This window comes from Leptomonas pyrrhocoris, assembly GCF_001293395.1.
Source record: "Leptomonas pyrrhocoris isolate H10 chromosome Unknown, whole genome shotgun sequence".
In the NCBI taxonomy this organism is placed as follows: domain Eukaryota; phylum Euglenozoa; class Kinetoplastea; order Trypanosomatida; family Trypanosomatidae; genus Leptomonas; species Leptomonas pyrrhocoris.
This window is the reverse complement of record NW_015438372.1, coordinates 625,759-644,205: the sequence shown is the minus strand read 5'-3', so window position 1 is coordinate 644,205 and position 18,447 is coordinate 625,759. Positions and strand designations below refer to the sequence as shown.

Below are 18,447 nucleotides of genomic sequence, written 5' to 3'. Positions count from 1 at the left end.
CACAGATGGACCATTACCCCCCCCCCCCTCGTTGCTCGCCTGCCGGTTCACTCAGTAAAGTATCCGGCTCTCATGCCGTGCAGTGGGCCGTGTTGTGTTCGGCGTGGCCAGGCCCTCGAGTCGACCACCACCACATCTGGCACAGACATCGCCGCAACTGTCGCAGCCCTCGCCGTACCATGCCTCTCTTTCGCGCTGGTGCTCTTTTCACCTCCGCTATCGTGGTGGCGGCCGCCTGTCTCTCAAGAAACTCCCGACAAGAGTCAACTCCCTTTCACGCCCCTGCTCGTCTCCTGTGCCTGTTGCCGTGCGAGCGTTGAGGAAGCGGTGGGTTCATCACATCGAAGCTGGCGCGGTGTGCGGACTGTTGAGCGCGAGACGTTGCAGCACTCCGTCGTTCAGCACACCGGACAGCTCCAGCTCTAGCGGGTTCGAAGACTCGTGGAAGTCCATGAAGAACATCTCATAGTGCTGCAGCAGCTCCGTCAAGTGAGCGAAGCCGTCCAACTGCGTCGCCGCGCGGCGCAACAGCTTCCAGATCAACTCCGGCAGCCACGTGAAAGGGTTCGGCACGGCGTGGTGGTCTTCCTCCTCGAAGCCGCCCATCAGCACCCAGCGCAACAGCGTCGGGTCCACATCGTAGATCTTGAGCGACATGGTGAAGGAGAAGAGCAGCTGATCTCGCGCGAAGAGGGACCGGCAAATTCGCTGGTACAGACTGCGCTTGAAGGTGGTGTTGATGGCCTCGGTGCGCTCTTCCACCTCGCTCGACTTGGCGCTGTTCATCAACGCCTCCTGGAAGATGGACATGTAGGACTGCAGCGAGTTTTGGTACATAGGATCGATGTTGGCGAGCTCCGTGACGCAGAAGAGCAGAATGGCTCCGAGGTGGGCAACAGGTAGGGAAATGTTGCGCGTGCGCTCCCCAATACGCTTCACCGCCTCAATTTCCTTCTTCCGCTTCGCCATGTGATTGCTCTGCTCCGTTGAAGTGTGCGCGTGCGGGTCTGCCTGCTTGTCTTCGCGTTTATGGCCTGCGCGTCCCCCCCCCCCTCCCCGCATAACTGCAAACACGAACAAAGAGCAAAGAAAAACGGACACCACGCCTTCTGTTTTAACAACAAGCAGCCTGTACCTCAAAATACTTCCCGTTGCAGATACGCACGATCGTAGCACGACACCCAAGAAACGCGATCGTGGTGCCAACTCTTACGAAACCCATCCGCTCCGTTCAGCCGTTTCTCGACGCATCCGTGCGAATCTCCAACTGTTGGATTCTTGCTTTTGCGGCTCTCATTCCATTTGCTCTGAACGCGGCGCAATCACATTCCCGCTGAGTTCTTTGCCCGAAGTGCCACTCCCGCAATTAGAAAGATAATCTCATCTGTGCATCTGAAGCGAACAAAACAAGACGAAGAATCACTTATTTCTTCCGTTTGCATTTTCAACTATTACATTACCGATGTCGTGTGGGATTCAAAAGGTGTTGCTATTACGAGTATTATTATTGCGGCGCGACGCTCAAACTTTCAACACTTTGGGGCCACTGTGTCGCGGGATAATAATTGCTAAGCATCAGATGGGTCAATGACTCTTCTTTTGAATTTAAAAACGCCGACGTGACGAGCTCCTGTCGGTGTTGAGAACAGGATCAGCATTGCTTTCTCAACCGTACATTTTCTTGGTGTCGCCTGAAGTACGATTTGCGGCTACAGTGGTATTGCAGAAGTCGATGTGTTTTGCCCGGAGGATAGCGACGGTAAAACTGGAAAATTGTTGCGCAGGCTCAATTAAGATTCGTCGTTTCTTCACGACGAGCACATCTTGAATTGCAGTTCTTCCGTTGCTACCGCGTTTGTTACGCTGCTCGATAAGTTGGCATTAGCGTCTGTACAAAACAGAAACTCTAGTTTTACCGATAGAAAAGCCTAAGCCTGCTAGTTTCGCTCGTCTCTCGTGGCAATCGGATAGCATCAGCACATCCACCTCCAACACAAGCAGATCAATGCTTCTTTTTTTGGCGATATCGACGAGGATTGCAGCAACCGAAAGCAAAACGAAGAATACGGTTCCAAACTCGACAGATCTTAAAAGCGACCTGAATCTCAAGTTATTGGTGTGTATGCCTTTTTTTTATGAAGAGAACCCATGAAGAAGTCCGGATAAAAAAGGATGGTTGGTTGAGATCAGGCTGTCTCTAAATTTCATGACTCTGTTTGCACAGTTGTTTTCGTTGCGTGCGGTAGGATTAGAGTAGATGACCGGAAACGAAGAAGGTTGATTCAGAAGTGAATACTGTTGTCACCTCAAGCCCGTCGCTGCATTCTGCCTGGCTTCCTGTTTTTCTCTTTGTAGCCGGAAGAAGAATTTGCTTATTCTCCTGGTCAGAGAGCACAAAAACAGTCAGCGAGTTGGTTCTCTCTGTGGAACATCGTTTGTTCTCTTGATTAAAGCCGCTTCCACGGTACGACTGCGTCGCACCAACTTTGAACGACCATGATGAGCTGAACAAAGAACAACAGTGGAAGTTTTCACCAAACTGATTACGCTTTTTTGGCAAAGCTGTTCCATAGCGGTGGTGTGTGAAATGAACGTTTAAACGAGGCACACCGCTTTTCGACGCGGGTATATCACGCAGCGACTTGAAGAGTAAAAATATCACCGTTTTCTGCTCTCAATCCACGGTGCGTTGGTAATGATTTGATCATTGGCTCCCATAACGCCTGCCAAGTATCTACTCGTTTCACTGCTCACCTAATAGAGACTCAACGCTCGTTTCGACGCTTTCAAACGGACACTTTTTCTCATGAGTACTAGCTTGCCACTCTTCTTCTCTCTCTGCTTACCGTTTTCCGGTCTCGTTGTTGCAGTGTTTTGCATTTTCCTTCACAACACGGTAGGTATTGAGAGTTTCCTTTTTTCCTCAGAAAGGAAAGGACGTAGGAAAGCGTGAAAATATATCGATAAGTCATGGGCGGAAAAGGAAGTAAGCACGCAGAGGTCTCCGCGGCCCAGGTGCCGCGTTACGAGGACAATCCTCCGGAGTCCACCAATATCAATGACCTGGTTCAATCCGGGAGGTACAAAGTTGCTTCCCCGGAGACGTTAGAAATGATGAAACAAATTCAGTCCCCACGCGACGCAAATAAAATGTACCCAGACTCAGAAGTAAAGGACCTTAAACAGTACATTATTGAGCAAGAAGGCCTCGAAATTGGTCAGGCGCGGCGGCGTGCGCTGTCGCAGCAGTGGCGCTTTTTTCTGTCCTGTGAGCCAATGCAGCGCGGTCTTGACGCCGGCATCATTTTAGGCAGCTTCTCTGCGGCTTTTGTCGCTTTCCGGAACCCTAAGAACCGCATTCCCGCAAAAATTGGTCTGACGTTTATGGGTGGTTTTTGCGTGGGGTTGATTTCTGTTCCTTTGTTGGTTGTTGGCGCAGATTCCTACAACTCTCAACGCATCAAAAAACTCGAGCGGGAGCTCTTTGAAAGACAGCGTTCTGATTTTAATAAACGTTAGTCTTTTTTATTATGTCTTTCTTTTTCTAAAAAATGGCATCATGGTTGTGATAGTTGCTGTTTTCTTTTGCCACTATGCGTTCCTCTTTACAAATACGTGATTAACGAAAAAAAAAGTTACAAAAGAAGTGCTCCATTCATTATTTACGACTCTCGTCTAATACGATCACCACGATATGTTTTTTTTTTTTTTTCGACGTGATGATTCGGCAGAATTCTGCCTAACGTGTGCCAAAGCGAGGAGAACCGGTTTCTTTTCCTCTTGGGCTATCTAAAGGAAAAACAAAATACAAGAAAGCCCTCTGCTTATTCGTGTTGTTAGTGCATTTATAGAATATACGCCACATTCTCAAGTCTCCGCGGTTTAAAAAACCCTAATTGTTTCTCCTCTTTTTATTTCACCTTATTTTTATCACTCTCTCCTCTGTTTCCAGCGTATTAACTTCTCGCTGATCGACACTGCTCGATAGACCTCGTAAGATTCTACTGGCTGAACTGTGCAAGACGAGTTTTCTCTCTGCCTTTGCTAAGGCTAAGCTTCCGAAAAATAAAATACGTATTTGTTTTTCTCTTCGTCTTTCACAATCCACATGCTAGATACACAGAATGTTGCGGCTGAGCAACCCGAGGCAGGCTACGCTGCACAGGAATTAGCTCGTACAGATGCACACACTGCACACTTGCTTTCGCAAATAGCGTTTCTGCACTGCGAGGTGGAGAGACTGGAAGATCAACTTGCAACACTTCGAACGAAATCTTTTTCGGACGCTCGAAAGGCAATTCAGCAGTACGAAGAGGCAGTCGCGCAGAAGAACTCCGAAATTGAAGAACTGCGGCGCAAAAGCAGTGGACAAAGTGACGGCGCAGAACTGCTGAAACGCTGCAAGCTTCTGGAGAAGCAGCTGGCAACTGTGAATAGCGAAAAAAGCGTTGCCTGCATCGAGAAGAATGAGTTGCAGACAAAAGTTCGTAAATTAGGGGTTCTCTTGAAAACGAGAAAGCAGGAGTACGCGGTTGCGCAGCGCAGCGCCGATGACAACGATGTCGAACGTTCTTCTGTTATTACGGCTTTGAAAATGGCGATTGAAGGGTTAGCAGAGGAGAGGGATGCATTAAAACACCAAGTCACGGAAGCACAGAAACGTGCGAAGGTGCAACGGGACGACAAATACGTCGGCACCGAAAATGCGTCGCTTTCTATGGAGGTGCAAACGGACGTGGTGGAGCGCGCAACGCAGGCGTGTCAAGTGAATACAGCGCAACCGGAAAAGGATAGCGTGGCTGCGGAGCAGCCTGCTGCGTACAGCTTACAAGCGCTACTGGAAGAAAAGACCCGAGAGTGTGACGATTTGCGTAGCCGGCTGGATGACCTGAGCGCAGTTCAAAAGGACGCCGTGGCAATGTTAGACTCTGCAAAACGACAGCTTTCTGATGAGGTAGAGCAAAGGCGACTAGCGATGAGTGATGCGGAAAATCTGTCTGTGCAAATGCGCGGCTTGCAGCAAAGATGCAGTGATCAAACTGCTGCGGAGAGAATGCTGGGCGAACGGATAGGCATCCTCGAAGACGAAAAGCAACGACTCGTCGTGGAAAAGGCACGCATCGAACGCGACAGGGACACCTGGGAAGAGCAACTCCGCCAGTACGAACGGGATGTGTCGCAACTATCCGTGACGAAGAACCATGCGAATCAGCAGCTTGGTTTACTTGCGAACGAAAGCGAGAATTTGCGAGCGGAGTTGCTGCGGTTCTCGGAGAGAGAAGCACAAATGGCCTACTCTCTAAAGGCGAAAGACGCCGAAGTACAAGAAATACTGATGTCATATCAGAAGGTCGCCCAGGAAAACGAGTCGCTTTTGGAGAATCAGCGCTTTCTCGAAAGGGAGCTCGACAACGTTCGCGCCTTGATGGCCTCAAAAGAGGAAGGTATGATTTACTTGCAAGAACAGCTGCAGTCGCTACATTTGCGAGAGCAGCAGCTGACGTTAGACCTGCAGTCATTTGAATATGAAAATGAGACACTACACCAACGCCTTGCGCGCTCCGACGATGAGTCAACCGGTCTGGAGCGAAAGTGCGACGATCTTCAGCAGATGGTGAATGCCAAAGATCGCTCTCTCGAAGAGCTACACCAAAGCCTAAGAGAATTAAGCAATCAGGTCATTTACAAAGAGAACGAGAACCTTCTCTTACGCCAGCGCTGCGACGAGATGATTAACGATGCGACTCGTCAGCGTGCACAATTGGCAAACGAGAGGAATCATGTGCAGGAGCTTGAGGAGGCCAACGCCCGTCTTGTTGCCCGCGAAGTTCTTTCGTTCGATAGCCAGCAAAGGCAAATGCATGATTCTGAGGAACTGGATCGGGAGCGTGAAGCAAGACTTGTTGCTGAAGAAGAACGCGACAAAGCTGGAAAATTGTACGATGATCTTCAAGCGGAACATGAAGAATTAGAAAGGAAAGTGTCCGCCATAGAGAACGCTCTACGTGAAGCCACCGAGTCGAAAGAGCGACTGCACAAAATTGTTATGGAACAAAACGAGGCACTTGCCCATTTATCAAAGTAGTGCTCGCCTATGTAGTGGACTTTCGCTTTTTCTGCTGCCTTCCTTTTTTCCCTTGATGCGTTTTTCAGAATAGCACCGCATCTATCCATTATGTTTTGTATTTTTTTTTTCATAGATAGATGCTCTCATAGATTGCAGCATCAAAATAGATGCACTTACGTGTGTTTCATAGAGTTCTAATTCTTGTCAAAAAAGAGGAAAAATCACTATTAAAACAGAGTCGATTCTCACAGTGTTTTGTGCAAAAGTCCCTGGCTTCTGATTTTGACTTTTTCGATGGGCGTGCACGGGTGCATCACTCGCTCGTAGTCGTCGCGTGCTCATGCGTCCGCTGCGAAAACACAAAACTTTTTTTCTGCTTCTAATAGACGTGTTTGCTACTGTTTGTACTGTGTGTGCCACGCTCTACAGAATGAAAACGTTCGGTTTTGTTAGTCATGTGTTGATGATCTCCATTTGTTCATTTCCTCTTTTCCTCCGTCTCCTCTCTCTTCTCTTTTTTCCCTTTTCTGTACCTATTCTCAGAAAACCGCTTAGCTCTTTAAAGTACGCCTGACTACGTGCAGACAGTTGTTGAGGTCTCAAAAATGAACGCGATGTATTCTGCGGAACAAATCAAGGTGCCACCGGAGCTCGGTACCATTATGAAGCAATACACAAAGGCCGTTATGCGCGACAAGCCTACGGACTTGTACAAGTACAGTGCAAATTTCTTTGCCATCCTGAGCGGATATCCTGCGCCGTTCGACGCGGATGGTCAGTTGACGGAAAGTGGCGCCAACGATGTGAAGAACACTTCGGGTGCTCCTCCAGGGTCAAACTCCCGTGGAAAAGCGCAGCAAGGTGATGCGGTAGATCCGATCGACTCGCTTTTTCGCAGGTATGACCGCACTGGGACAGGCTACATGGAGGCATCCGAGTTGCCAAGTCTCTTGGAGGAGCTCAAAACCGTTCTCTCGTTGGACGCAAACGATTTAGACGCGGCCGAAAGTATTCAAGCCCTGTTACCTTCTGCAGATGGGCAGATTGACCTCTTGGAGTTGCGGCGTATGCTGTTTGAAGAACCTGAAGAGTGAAGTGTTTATGTTTTTCCTCTTTGCTCTTGATGTACAATACCCACACTTTGTTGTCTGAGAATGTTTATATCATACATGCTCCGTGTAACTGAAAAGGAAAAAAAAAGTGTACAGAATTGCCTGGGAACGCAGTGTAGCGGCTGCGAACGCAAGGCCACATTCGGTCGCAAAAAGTAGGAAGGTAAAAGTCAAAGAAGGGCTTTTCTCACACGAAGTTGAAGTCTGTGTGTAACGCTTTTGGCCTCCCACAAACTGCTCTTCCTTTTTTTTTCTTGTTTTCAACAGCGACTCTTTAACTCTGGCAGCGGTGTGAGTTCAGATGAAACGCGGTTTTCTGACGTTGTTTCCCTGGGTTGGCTCTCTCCAGGAAGACAAAAGGTGTCTCGAGGATTTCTCATGGAACTGTGTGGCCCAACTCTGCTTCACTTTCCTCTTTTTCTCCTTGTCACTCTTTCTCTCGAACTTTTTCTCCGCTTGCAAGCGTCGCGTAGACGAAACCCACAGTAGAAAATGGCAACCAAGCAAGCTGCGGCCCGAGCAAAGACGGCAGCGCCGGCGATCACCGTCGCACAAGAACTGCACGTTGATTCTGACCTACGGCGCCTGCTCGAAAGATGCGCGGCGTTCGGCGAGCAGTTTGCCCCGTTCGCGAAGCGTGTGAAGGCGGAGCTGCTCCGTGTCAAGGATGGGGAACAGACCGGCGTGCCGCAAATCCCTCTTTTTGTGCGCGGTGAAATAGCACTGGCTGAGCTGAAGGCCTTCTGCAACGACGCGCTCCAGCCCTACCCGTACCTGCGCGTCGTTCAGCTGCACCACAGCCTGATCGGCGACGATGGCGTCCTCACGCTGTGTGAGTTTCTGAAACGGTACGAACCCCTACCCGATCGCAACCCGTTTGGCATTCAGCGTCTGGAGCTTCCCGGCTGCGCAATCGGCTCTCGTGGCTGTCGGCAGCTGGGCAACTTTCTTAGCAACAACGCGACAGTAGAGAGGCTCGTCCTCGACTTCAATCCATTGGGAGACGCTGGTGTGCAGGAGCTCTGCAGCGGCCTGCGGTGGAACAGCGCCGTCACTTCTCTTTCTTTGCAATACTGCGACATCGGCCCAGCAGGCGCCAGCTATCTTGCGTCACGTGTGGTGAAGGAATCGAACGTTTCAACGCTGTCGCTGCGCGGAAACCACATCGGCGACAGCGGCGTGGATGATATTGCAAAAGCAATTTGTGTGACATCAAAAATTGCGGACCTCGATCTCGCAGACACCGCCTGCGTTGGCAACACGGCGACCGTGATTTCTCTCTGTGAGGCCATCGAAAGCGCAGCGACCCTACGCGTGGTTGACCTCGACATGAACATGCTCACGTCCGGCGTGTGTGAGTGTTTGCTCAAGTCGCTTCAAGCAAGCAAATCTGTGACTGCGCTCCGTGTAAACGAGCGCACCGATCCAGTCATCTACAAGCAGATTGTCAGCATTTCTGCGACGCGGTCTTCCGCCGGAAAAGGCAAGAAGAAGGGTAAGAAAAAGGAGTAGACGTCGTTCTGTTCTTTCACTTTTTTTTGTTAGTGTTCCGGATGATGCAATCGATGTATAATAGACAGCGCCTCAGACGACTCTCTGTGCGTGACGTATCAATGAAATCGAAGCCACTACCGAGCGACAATGCGGTGCTTTTCCTTTCCAGAAAGGAAATGTGACAGAAAAATCAAGAACGAACGATGGATGAATGAAAGATAGGCACCTCCTTTTTTTTCTTCACCTGCATCACAATACGCGTGCTGTCTTTGCGGAATTCTCTCGAAGACAACTTATGCGCACTGTGCCTCTGTTCTTTTAAATACAACGACGCACGTATTCTGACACCTTTTCCTTCATGTATTGCACTGTCGTGTTTCTTACCATTCCTATGTCCCCACTCTGCTGTCTCTCAATCCATTGTTTCCATTTATATTATTTTCCAACCATCAAACAAGCTTCCTTAGAGCAGAGAAAGTACTTCATTGTTGTCGTTGCTTTGCGACGGTGTTGAGCAGAGTTTCTTCTCTTCTTCTTTTTGGCGTTCTCCACGATGGTGCTTCTGTTCTCTGTGGAGGATCCCAAACACCAGCGGCAGGTCAAGGGTGGCACCGCCTATGTGTGGTCCACGTTCGAGGACCACGTCGCGGTCATCTACAATGATCAAAAGAGTGCGCAGCCAACAGCAGAGGAGATCCGGAACGCACTGGAGGTAGTCCGATATCCCGTTCCTCCACGTTTTTTCGTGTCTCCCTACAACGGTGTTGTGTGGGACGGTAACGACGACGTGGAGGCGACTGCGCTGCAGTGGATCTTCGAGGACATCACGCAGTGCGTGCAGCGCCGAGAAAATGTCACGGTCGTCCACCGCGGCGCCAACGCTGAAGCGCACCTTGAGCCACTGCTCATCAACTTTCTAAATGCGGTGCGTTCCTCCGCGGAGTACGGAATGCAGGTGGTTGCTGATGAGTTTGCGAAGGAGAAGCAGATGCAGCGCCTGCTGCGGATGAGCGTCGTGGGCTTCTCTGGGGACGGCGGCGACCGCGCGGAGGACGAAAGCGTCAAGGCTTTAAACGCTTCGCAGAGCAACGAGGGAGGCGTGCGCTTATCGAATGAGCTGCGGAGGCGAATCGCGAAACTGAGACAGGAATACCGCTATGCACATCCGGCAGACCGGCGAGCGGCTGCCGAAAGCCGTTACGGAATCATCTCCGCTGCACACAATGAGCTGCTCGAGCCGCCCGTCAACGACTCGCATTCGTTGACGCCGCAGACGTTTGTGGCGGCACCTCCGATGCAGCGCACCAGTCAAGCCTCTAGGTCAGCCTCGTACTCTGCTGCCAAAAACACGCGAAGCCACACCGTTCTCTTCAACCAGCTGCAGCGACGCAACACGGCGCTGTTGCTGTCTGACCTCAACAAGACCGTCGAGGGTGCTAGCTGTGAACCGATTGCAGGGAACGGCTGGGGAGAGAAGATCACTACCTACGCGTTTGACGGCACCTCGTCCGTCATGGCTCTGCCGGGCATCCCCAACTTTGACGAGGTGATCCGCGCGTTTACGATCGACTTTTGGATTCGAACCGACCTTAAAGTTGCAGATGGCAAGCGGGTCCTTATACAAGTAATGGAGGGTCAGCGAGAGGATCTTGGGCAACTCTTTCAGGTCAGCCTCAACTGGTACGAGGACATGCCCGATTCTGTCCGCGTCGTGCTTCGCGACTCGGCAAACCGAGTGATGGAGGCTGTGGCGTCTGTAGCCAAAACCGGCCTCACATCCGGTGATCACTTCCACCACCTGATGGTGCGCGTGGACAGCATCGAGGAAGGACAGCTGACGTGCGAGGTGGACGCGAAGGCGATCGACGTGCAGCTGGTGCAGCAGGAACACCCCATCGCCTTCAACCCGTGGCCGCACCGCCTCTTCATCGGCGGGTTTTTAGACGAGGAAAACACCCCTGCAATGGTGTTCCGCGGCACAATAGCGGAGCTGCGGGTGTGGTCCGGCGGCGACCCCGCGCACCCCATTGTACGCTGGCCGCTGCTGGTGTCGGACAGCGCGGCGCTGCCCGAGGTGACGCACACCATCCCGGCTGACCATCGGGAGACACTGCTCAACCTGCACGCAGTCGAGGAACGAGCTCCGCGTAGTGCGCCGTCGTTCGACGGAAGGCTCGTGATGAATGTAGGCACGCTGCCGCTGTTCGGTCAACTGATGCACAACTGGCGCATGGAGTTCCGCTTTCGCACCGACGTCTCGTCGTGCATGATGACACTGGTCGGCGTGACCGACGGCCGCTTCAAGATGCAGGAGTTCGGCATCGTCCTCAACGCCGAACCGGTCGCCTCAAAGGACCGATTTCGCTACCACGAACTGCACACGACGTTCTACATTATTGACGCGTTTGGTGTGTGCTGTTCCGCATTGCTGCGTGGGACGGAGCGGCACAACTTGGTGGACGGTGAGTGGCACACGCTTGTCTGGCGCTGCATTGATAGCGAGGCCAACAAGTTCACGGTGAAGGTCGATGACGCGCTGCAGGATCTGCTGTTCGTGTGTCGCGAGGGGCCAACGCGCTTTATCACCTTCGAAAACTGGATCGCCGTTGGCGGGCACAACGTGCGAAACTGGAAGGTGCAGCGGCCCTTTCTCGGCCAGATCGGCCGCTTCTACCTCTCCTTGCGCGGCTCTCCTTATGTGACGCTGCAAATGAATGAGGGGCCTGGGGCGTACGTGATGCAGGACTACTCGTGCCACAATAACCACGGCCTCCTTATCAACTCCGACACCAACGTGGTGCGGCGCAACGACGTGATGTGGATTCCCGCGCCGTCTGACCAAGCCGATGAGCGCGCGACCACCACGGAGCGCGACGTGCGGATCTTCGTGCACAATCGGGTTTCCATCGCGGCGGTCGTCTTCACCTGCAGCTTTGGTGAAAAGGGGGCTGCGCACGAGAGCATCTACGACATCTACTCGAAGGAGTTCTACGAGCTGACCAGCATGCCGCACTACCTTTCTCAGTCGTCCGGGGTGCAGTGGAAGTCGTGGTATGACTTGCCGGAGGACTGCTATCACGTTCTGGACAGCATCACACGGCTGGAGGAGTCCATCAACGCCGTGATCAGCGCCGATGCCCCCAGAGGGCACCTCATGATCACCGTGCGCATCGGTGACTGCCGGGCGACGGTACTCCACTTTCGCGAGCCGGAGCTGCCGGACGACGCCGCGTACGACTGCAACATGCTCAAGTGGCACTATCCGTACATGGTCGAAGGCATGCAAGGCCGGCGCGAGCTCATGTTGAACCGCATGATTGAAGGCGCAGAATCCGTTCTGCTCAGCAACACCTTGAAGCCGTCCGTAACAGCCAAGCTCGGCCCACTGAATGCGCGAAACAAGACGGTGGTGACCGACGACATCATCCGCAGCCTGCAGAACAGCGGGCGGCCGTGGTATTTGCCGGTGGTGCTCCACTCCCGCCTGTTGAATGCCGAGTTCGGCTCATCTTTGCACCTGCTTCACCGCGTGTATCCGCGCATGTCTGGCGACGAGGCGGCTGCTGTCAGTCTCTTCAACAAGCGGCTGATTGACGGGGTTCGAGAAAACGCATCGCTGTTGATTCAACGCAACTGGCGCGGGCACGTGGCTAAGCACGAGGCAAAAAAGCGCAGCGCGCAGCGCTTCGAGAACGACCGCAAGGTGGAGGAAATCCGAGGTCTTCGTATGAACGCTGTTGTCAAACCGAAGCAGCAGCTCGGTGCGCTGCTCGTCACGTTGCACCATCCTCAATGCTGCGGTGTCCCGCCCATCGATAACGATGTCTCTGCGCTCGAGGAGGCGCTGCGTCAGCAAGGTTACGAAGTCACCAGGCTTGAGGACCCTGATGTGGCGACTTTGCTGAAAGCTGTCACGCAGATCGACACGAGCAAGTTAAACTTCATCTACCTCAGCGGGTACGGCGGTGCGCTGAACCTACGCCAGCCGCCTGTGCTTGGGTTTGAGTCGCTGGCGATCTGCGTGGAGGAGCAGGCACGGCGCACGGAGCTAGAATGCGATGCGACCGCCACGTATCAGCAGCTCCTGGCGCAGATGAAAAAGGAGGCGGAGTCGGTGCCGGCGAAGAAATCGAAGAAACGCGGTAAGGACAAAAAAGCTGCGGCTCCCCCCACACGTCCCAAGCGGCAGACAGAGGATGAGATAGAGCTGGAGCGGCGCCGGATCGAAACCGCGCTGCGCACTAGTCGGCAACAACTGGAACAGGAGGAAGCGTTTGCCAGAGATGGCCTTGTACAGGAGTACGAGGAGATGAATCAGCTGCTGTCTCGCGAGATGCGGCAGGCCATCGTGGTGACGCGAGAGTACGAGCAGCGGTACCGCGCGAAGGGGCCGGAGGGGGACCTGCAAAACTTCATCTACCCATGTGAGTCACCGTTGGTGGAACCGTACGCGAGCACCACAGTTGACGTGGAGGACTTTGTGTGTGCTGCCCTGCACCGACAGGCACCTCCGTTAGGTCTGCAGTGCATCGTCGCAGTTGATCTACAGCCGCTCACGCCGTTTTCGTGCGGTATGGCGTGCCTGGCCAGCAGCACCGGCAACACCTTCCGCTTTCCCTACGAGCCGCAGCAGCGCAATCTGCTTTCGCACATTCTTGTGAAGGCGTTCAACGGTCAGCTTCCCAAAATCTCCTCCGGCTCCAAGTACGCCGTGCTCTCTGGTGGGATCCAGACGGCGGACAACCAGCGAGATTGGAAGTCGTTCGCCACGTATGTAGTCTCGAAGATGCAACAGTACTGCACCCCTGCACGCTTCCGCACGTTGCGAAATGAGTTAGATCGGCACCTCCCTTTCGTAGCCGACCTCGTCCCGGTCCGCGATATTCTCCTGACGGCTGAGGCGAAAGACCACCGGCGACGCGAGCGCGAGACGCAGAAGGCGAAGGCGGTGTTCACGTTCGGTGTTGGCAGCTCCAAGGTGCAGAGCGACATGTTTTCACTCTTTCGTGCATTCATGGACGGGATCACCATCTCCGAGCTCAGTTTCACCAACACGATTCGGCTGCTCTTTCTGCGCCACAACGCCGGCATCGACGGGATCAACTCAGAAGACGTCTTCGCCGCACTGGAGAAGTGTCGTCCGCACGGTTGTGCAATCTTGCTGCATATCAACGTTTCTGCGTGTGGTGTCGAGGTACAATTTGAATGCAGAGACCCCAGTGACCGCGTTCACCTCACGCAGTGGCTCAACGGCATTGTGATGCGCAGCCTGACGTGGCAGTTTCGCCAGCGGCCACTCTACGGCACCGCGCCGCTGGAGATGGATTTCGTTGAATACATCTACGACGTGAAGATCTCGTGCAGCGGACGACGCTATCGCCAGCTGTGCAAGCAGTTCGATGCGTTTCCCATTCCACAGCAGTACGTCCGCTGCCTGAGTACACGACTGCTGAAGTCAAAGTGAGGGCAAAGTGGAACTCTGGCGAATGGGTGCAAACACATTGATCGCAGCCGTGGTGAGTTACTTTTCGGTTGCTCTTGAAAAGTTGAGGCACACGCCACCGTAGCACCCGCCAAAAGACACCGCCTCGATGCACCCCCCGCTGTTTGTTCTCGCTTGCGTGCAATAAGAACTGTTTTTCTACGCGTAGGTCGTTTGCGATGTAAAATCCCCCTGTTTATCTTCTATGCAGATTATGTAAATATTTTTTTGATCGGCGAATGTGTGTGTGTGTGTGTGTGTGTGTGGGAGGGCGTTGTTTCTTTTCTATTTTTTTTTTTGCATCGCGAGGCGATTTGACGTAACGTTGTGCGCTTGTTCTCGCGATCCGTCGTGCGTTGTCTCTCTTCGCTCGCCGTTTCCTCTTTCTTTTTCGGATGTTTTATTCTCAGATCTTTCGTTGAGCACACCGTCGTAGCACACACACACACACACACACACACACACGAATGCTGCCTTCCTAGAAAACCCAAAGCTCAATTTTTCGTCGCCTGACTGTTTCTCGTTGTTAAAGCGACCTCTGGAGGCGACAGTTCATTCATTGCTTGCGTCCTACAACCGTTGGCTGAAAGCAACGCGTGAAAGTGCTGCCGAGGGCAGCTTTGTCAAAGGACGCCCACATATATATATATATATGTGCGCTAGGATACTCTTGGAAACATGGTAAGGATAGCTTTTTGGGAACAAAAAACTGAGATTGTTGAATGGGTCGCCGTCGACGTATGCCGGCTGTACTGCTGTCTCCTTCTCCCTCCTTTCTTCTCTCCGTCCTCAACAAATGTACGAAACAGGCACCCAAGTACCCCTCTGCATACCCTGCCTTCGCGTTTGAATCGAAGAGGCGTAAGTCGACGCAGAGCTCTTCGTCACAACGTGTATTCGCGGTCACCATTTCCTGATCTCGCCGTCAAGAAGCGTTTAATAGATGCGGTAATACTGTAGCCGTTCTCTCTCTTTTGCCAGTCATGAAGCTCGTGCGCAGGGCTCGGAAAAGCATCCGAGAGCGGCGGATGAAGGAGTGCATCAACGATCTGAACAGTAATCTGTCGAAGGTCGAGATGCGCGTCTTCAAGAAGCAGAAGAAGGAGCGCGACACGAAGCGAGTGGCGCTCGGCCTAGCTCAGCCAGTCCCGAAAAATATCTTGATGGGCCGTATGAATCCGGAGCTGTACGCGATCGAGTGCCGCCTTCACAAAGAAGCCGGCCTCTCCAAGCCCTTGCCGTATCAGGGGTACAAGCAAGATCTAGTACGCAGTCATGCCACAACGCAGTGCGTCGGCTTTGTGGGTTTCCGCACGATTCTGCAAGCCATTCGCGCTAGAAACAACCAGTCGATGAACGACGTGTAACTAAAGCAATTGTGAAAGGTGCTGCCTTCTAAAGAGAAATTAAAAAAAAACTGAACAACAACGCACCTCGGCAACGCTTTTCATCTCCCGCTGGCAATTACCAAGACCAGGGATTTTTCTTTGTTGTCGTCCTAGAGGTGAATATTCCACAAGAAGCAACGTGCAACTTCAATGGAATTTCCACGTACACATGTAAGGCTTGTGCTGGCTCTTCTTTTTATCTAGTCTACGCATGTTTTCAGCAACGACGGCTTCTACAGCCGGGAGCCGAAGTCTGCCTGTCAGCAAACCCCTCAGCTGCTCGATGCTGTATGGGCCGCCGATACTACAATGACCTTTACAGAAGAAAAAGCTGACCACTCTGTTGCCTCTGCGCTTCTCATCTCTCCTCCTCTTTTGAAATTCGTCTTGTTTCCCTTGCTATGAATCCTCGACACCTTTTTTCTCTTTCCTTTCGCCCTCACGTTGCATCTCATCCAGTTCTTTCTTTGTCATCAAATACCCTCTTCCAGCGAAAGCGCCTCGCTTTTTCGTATTTGCTGTGTGTAGCGAGAGCTGGTTCAAACGCTGTCTCATTAATTAGATCCGCTTTCTGTTTCTTTCCTTTCATATCCAAGCCGTGCTGCCCCACGTACTTTGCAGTTATTTCACTTTACCAATAAAAGGAAAACTCAACCATGTCCACCAAATACTTCCATTTAGGCGACATTGAGAGGCACAACAAGTACAATGATCTCTGGATCATTATCGACCGACACGTGTACGATGCGACTAAGTTTGCCGACGAGCACCCCGGCGGCGTCCGCATTCTCCTCAGCGTGGCTGGCGCCGATGCCTCGAATGGCTTCAAGGCCATCGGACACTCTGACTCTGCCAAGGAAGAGTTGGAGAAGTACCGCATCGGCGATGTCCACCCTGACGACGCCCGCAAGCTGAGGGAGCCGATTCAGGGCACGCAAAGTCCCATGTACGGTATTGTGGTGGTGTTCGTGCTACTTGCCACCGTCTTTTCGTGCCTCTTCCGCTCCATCTTCTTGTAAAGTGGCGGCAACAAGATACGGCCATATACATACATATATGGCCAGGCACTATTCGGGGGCCCTGATGGAGTTAAGACGGTTGCACTCGTACCGGGTCTTGCGGTGAGTGTAGTTCTGCCTGTTTTCCTTCGCTCGGCAAGTGCTTGTGCCAATCTAGCTGGTTTTCTCTTTTCGTCTCCTTGCTGTTCTCGAACCAGTAACACACAATGTTGAGGTATTAGTTCCTTATATATATAATATATCTTTCTTTCCTTTTCTCGGCTGCGCTCTCCTAAAGCACTTGTTTTATCTCTTTCGTTCATGCTTTCCGTTTTTCTGTCTAATGCGAAATATCTTCTTTTTTTTTCTCCACTTTTAACGTTTGTCTTCTCTCCATCCGCCACGGACGTTTCGCGTTGGTGCTGAGAGGGGCAGAAGGGTCTCAAAAGATGAAACGTACAGCAACTGGCACAAAAAAAAGGCACAACGGCAAGAGCTCTTTTTCCCCTTCTCTTTCTACTCGTGAGGTACTCATCAAAAAAAGAAAATACGAAAATCCCGTTGGAGGCAGCGCCAAGAATCAAAATCTTATAGTCTACCAAACGTGAAATCATTGTGTTTCACGGCAAGCATCAATTTACGTGTAAAAAAGGAAGTCCACATCGTACGCCAATGTGGTGAAGGAAAAAAACCTTCGAGCGCTGCGCAGCGCGTGTCTCGCTGGTGCATAACGGAATTATGGCGAGTGGGAAGGGTCGAATTGGGCTTCGACGCAGCATGTTTACAAGTTTTCTTTTTAGTGCTGCGAACGAAAGACATCGTTGTCGCCACAAAGTGGCATTCGGCGTCAACCAAACACCGTTAGGCTTTCTTTCTGTCAAAGCATTGGCGTCAAATCGACGTGCGCAAGAGCACCACTTTATTATTCCTTCTCTCTCTCTCTTCGGTGTGAGAAGTGCATGAGCCATGTATGTGTCAACAGATCGTATACTGCCTCTCCTTGTGACTTTCTGCTCTCCTCCCTTTTTCTTCTGTTTTCCACGTAAATGCGGTGCCGGTAATCTGGTTGCCTTGCTGATGCGCGCGTGCGTACCCTCCACTTACACGCGTGCAGTTGTTTTCATTCTGATCACATTCCGTCCATCATCTCCAATTTATTTGTAAAAGAGGAAAACCGGCCGTGTCTTCTCTGCTCTTCCTTTCCTTTCGCATTAAACACGACTTTTGCAGAATCGTCTGACGATCTTAATCGCAAAGTGATTGTTGGCGCCGTCCTTTATACCCCCTCTTCTTTTGGTGTTTTTGAAGAACTCCCGTTTTCCGGCATGACTGCTACTACCTACATCCGACTGAGCGAGGTAGAGAAGCACACCACAGAGGATGACTTGTGGTTTGTGAAGGACCGCAAGGTGTACGACATCACGAAGTTTGTGGACCAGCACCCAGGTGGTGCGGACACGCTTCTCGGTGTCGCGGGCAAAGACGGCACGTCTGACTTCGACGCTGTCGGCCACTCCGACACCGCCATCGAGGATCTCGCGCGGTACTACATTGGCGATATCCACCCCGATGATGCCGATAAGGTTCCGGAGGCCGTCGCTAAGGCCGCGAACAATTACTTCGGCATTACCGTCATCATGATCGTCATCGCCATATGCGCGTTCTTCATTTTTAAGCCCTAAACATTGTGCTTGAAAGCGGAAAAGAGGATGTGCCACTAATCAGGTGATCTCCGTTCAGTGTTTCATACACAAGTCAATAGATGGAGTCTGCGCAGAGCACCGATGCGCACTGCAATTTGGAGAAATACACCTTTGGGTCTCATGTTTTTGTTTGTTTCTTTCTTTTTCTAAGAATACTATTTTTATTAAAGCTGACAGGTTATTTTCGCTGCTCAAAGAAGGGC

General features: G+C 51.9%; 9 protein-coding genes across 11 annotated transcripts; 8 read left to right on the top strand and 1 right to left on the bottom strand.

Moving 5' to 3' along the window:
- Positions 1 to 336: 336 nt before the first annotated feature.
- On the bottom strand, positions 337 to 969 carry ABB37_07058 (putative dynein heavy chain; the record flags this gene model as incomplete). Its single annotated transcript, XM_015805567.1, has 1 exon — positions 337 to 969. One exon carries the CDS (start codon positions 967 to 969, stop codon positions 337 to 339), a length of 633 nt encoding a protein of 210 aa, XP_015656180.1.
- A 1,900-nt stretch (positions 970 to 2,869) lies between these two features.
- Positions 2,870 to 3,519, top strand: ABB37_07057 (putative mitochondrial hypothetical protein; the record flags this gene model as incomplete). 2 transcript variants are annotated; one of them, XM_015805566.1, is made up of 1 exon in its annotated part: positions 2,870 to 3,519. In XM_015805566.1, the coding sequence occupies exon 1, from the start codon at positions 2,971 to 2,973 to the stop codon at positions 3,517 to 3,519; it is 549 nt and encodes a 182-aa protein (XP_015656179.1). In that variant the 5' UTR covers positions 2,870 to 2,970. The 2 variants fall into 2 exon arrangements, with proteins under 2 accessions (XP_015656179.1, XP_015656178.1); XM_015805565.1 differs by having other exon boundaries at positions 2,900 to 3,519.
- Positions 3,520 to 3,951: 432 nt separating this feature from the next.
- Positions 3,952 to 6,085, top strand: ABB37_07056 (hypothetical protein; the record flags this gene model as incomplete). Its single annotated transcript, XM_015805564.1, has 1 exon — positions 3,952 to 6,085. Exon 1 carries the CDS (start codon positions 4,109 to 4,111, stop codon positions 6,083 to 6,085), a length of 1,977 nt encoding a protein of 658 aa, XP_015656177.1. The 5' UTR covers positions 3,952 to 4,108.
- Positions 6,086 to 6,609: 524 nt separating this feature from the next.
- On the top strand, positions 6,610 to 7,161 carry ABB37_07055 (hypothetical protein; the record flags this gene model as incomplete). The annotated part of the gene is made up of 1 exon (XM_015805563.1): positions 6,610 to 7,161. The coding sequence occupies exon 1, from the start codon at positions 6,673 to 6,675 to the stop codon at positions 7,159 to 7,161; it is 489 nt and encodes a 162-aa protein (XP_015656176.1). The 5' UTR covers positions 6,610 to 6,672.
- A 480-nt stretch (positions 7,162 to 7,641) lies between these two features.
- ABB37_07054 (hypothetical protein) lies at positions 7,642 to 8,691 on the top strand (the record flags this gene model as incomplete). Its single annotated transcript, XM_015805562.1, has 1 exon — positions 7,642 to 8,691. Exon 1 carries the CDS (start codon positions 7,672 to 7,674, stop codon positions 8,689 to 8,691), a length of 1,020 nt encoding a protein of 339 aa, XP_015656175.1. The 5' UTR covers positions 7,642 to 7,671.
- A 439-nt stretch (positions 8,692 to 9,130) lies between these two features.
- ABB37_07053 (hypothetical protein) lies at positions 9,131 to 14,137 on the top strand (the record flags this gene model as incomplete). Of its 2 annotated transcripts, none has more annotated exons than XM_015805561.1 (1): positions 9,131 to 14,137. In XM_015805561.1, exon 1 carries the CDS (start codon positions 9,227 to 9,229, stop codon positions 14,135 to 14,137), a length of 4,911 nt encoding a protein of 1,636 aa, XP_015656174.1. In that variant the 5' UTR covers positions 9,131 to 9,226. The 2 variants fall into 2 exon arrangements, with proteins under 2 accessions (XP_015656174.1, XP_015656173.1); XM_015805560.1 differs by having other exon boundaries at positions 9,140 to 14,137.
- Positions 14,138 to 14,963: 826 nt separating this feature from the next.
- ABB37_07052 (hypothetical protein) lies at positions 14,964 to 15,522 on the top strand (the record flags this gene model as incomplete). Its single annotated transcript, XM_015805559.1, has 1 exon — positions 14,964 to 15,522. The coding sequence occupies exon 1, from the start codon at positions 15,139 to 15,141 to the stop codon at positions 15,520 to 15,522; it is 384 nt and encodes a 127-aa protein (XP_015656172.1). The 5' UTR covers positions 14,964 to 15,138.
- Positions 15,523 to 16,001: 479 nt separating this feature from the next.
- On the top strand, positions 16,002 to 16,562 carry ABB37_07051 (putative mitochondrial cytochrome b5-like protein; the record flags this gene model as incomplete). Its single annotated transcript, XM_015805558.1, has 1 exon — positions 16,002 to 16,562. The coding sequence occupies exon 1, from the start codon at positions 16,200 to 16,202 to the stop codon at positions 16,560 to 16,562; it is 363 nt and encodes a 120-aa protein (XP_015656171.1). The 5' UTR covers positions 16,002 to 16,199.
- Positions 16,563 to 17,654: 1,092 nt separating this feature from the next.
- ABB37_07050 (putative mitochondrial cytochrome b5-like protein) lies at positions 17,655 to 18,223 on the top strand (the record flags this gene model as incomplete). The annotated part of the gene is made up of 1 exon (XM_015805557.1): positions 17,655 to 18,223. Exon 1 carries the CDS (start codon positions 17,867 to 17,869, stop codon positions 18,221 to 18,223), a length of 357 nt encoding a protein of 118 aa, XP_015656170.1. The 5' UTR covers positions 17,655 to 17,866.
- Between the last annotated feature and the right edge of the window lie 224 nt (positions 18,224 to 18,447).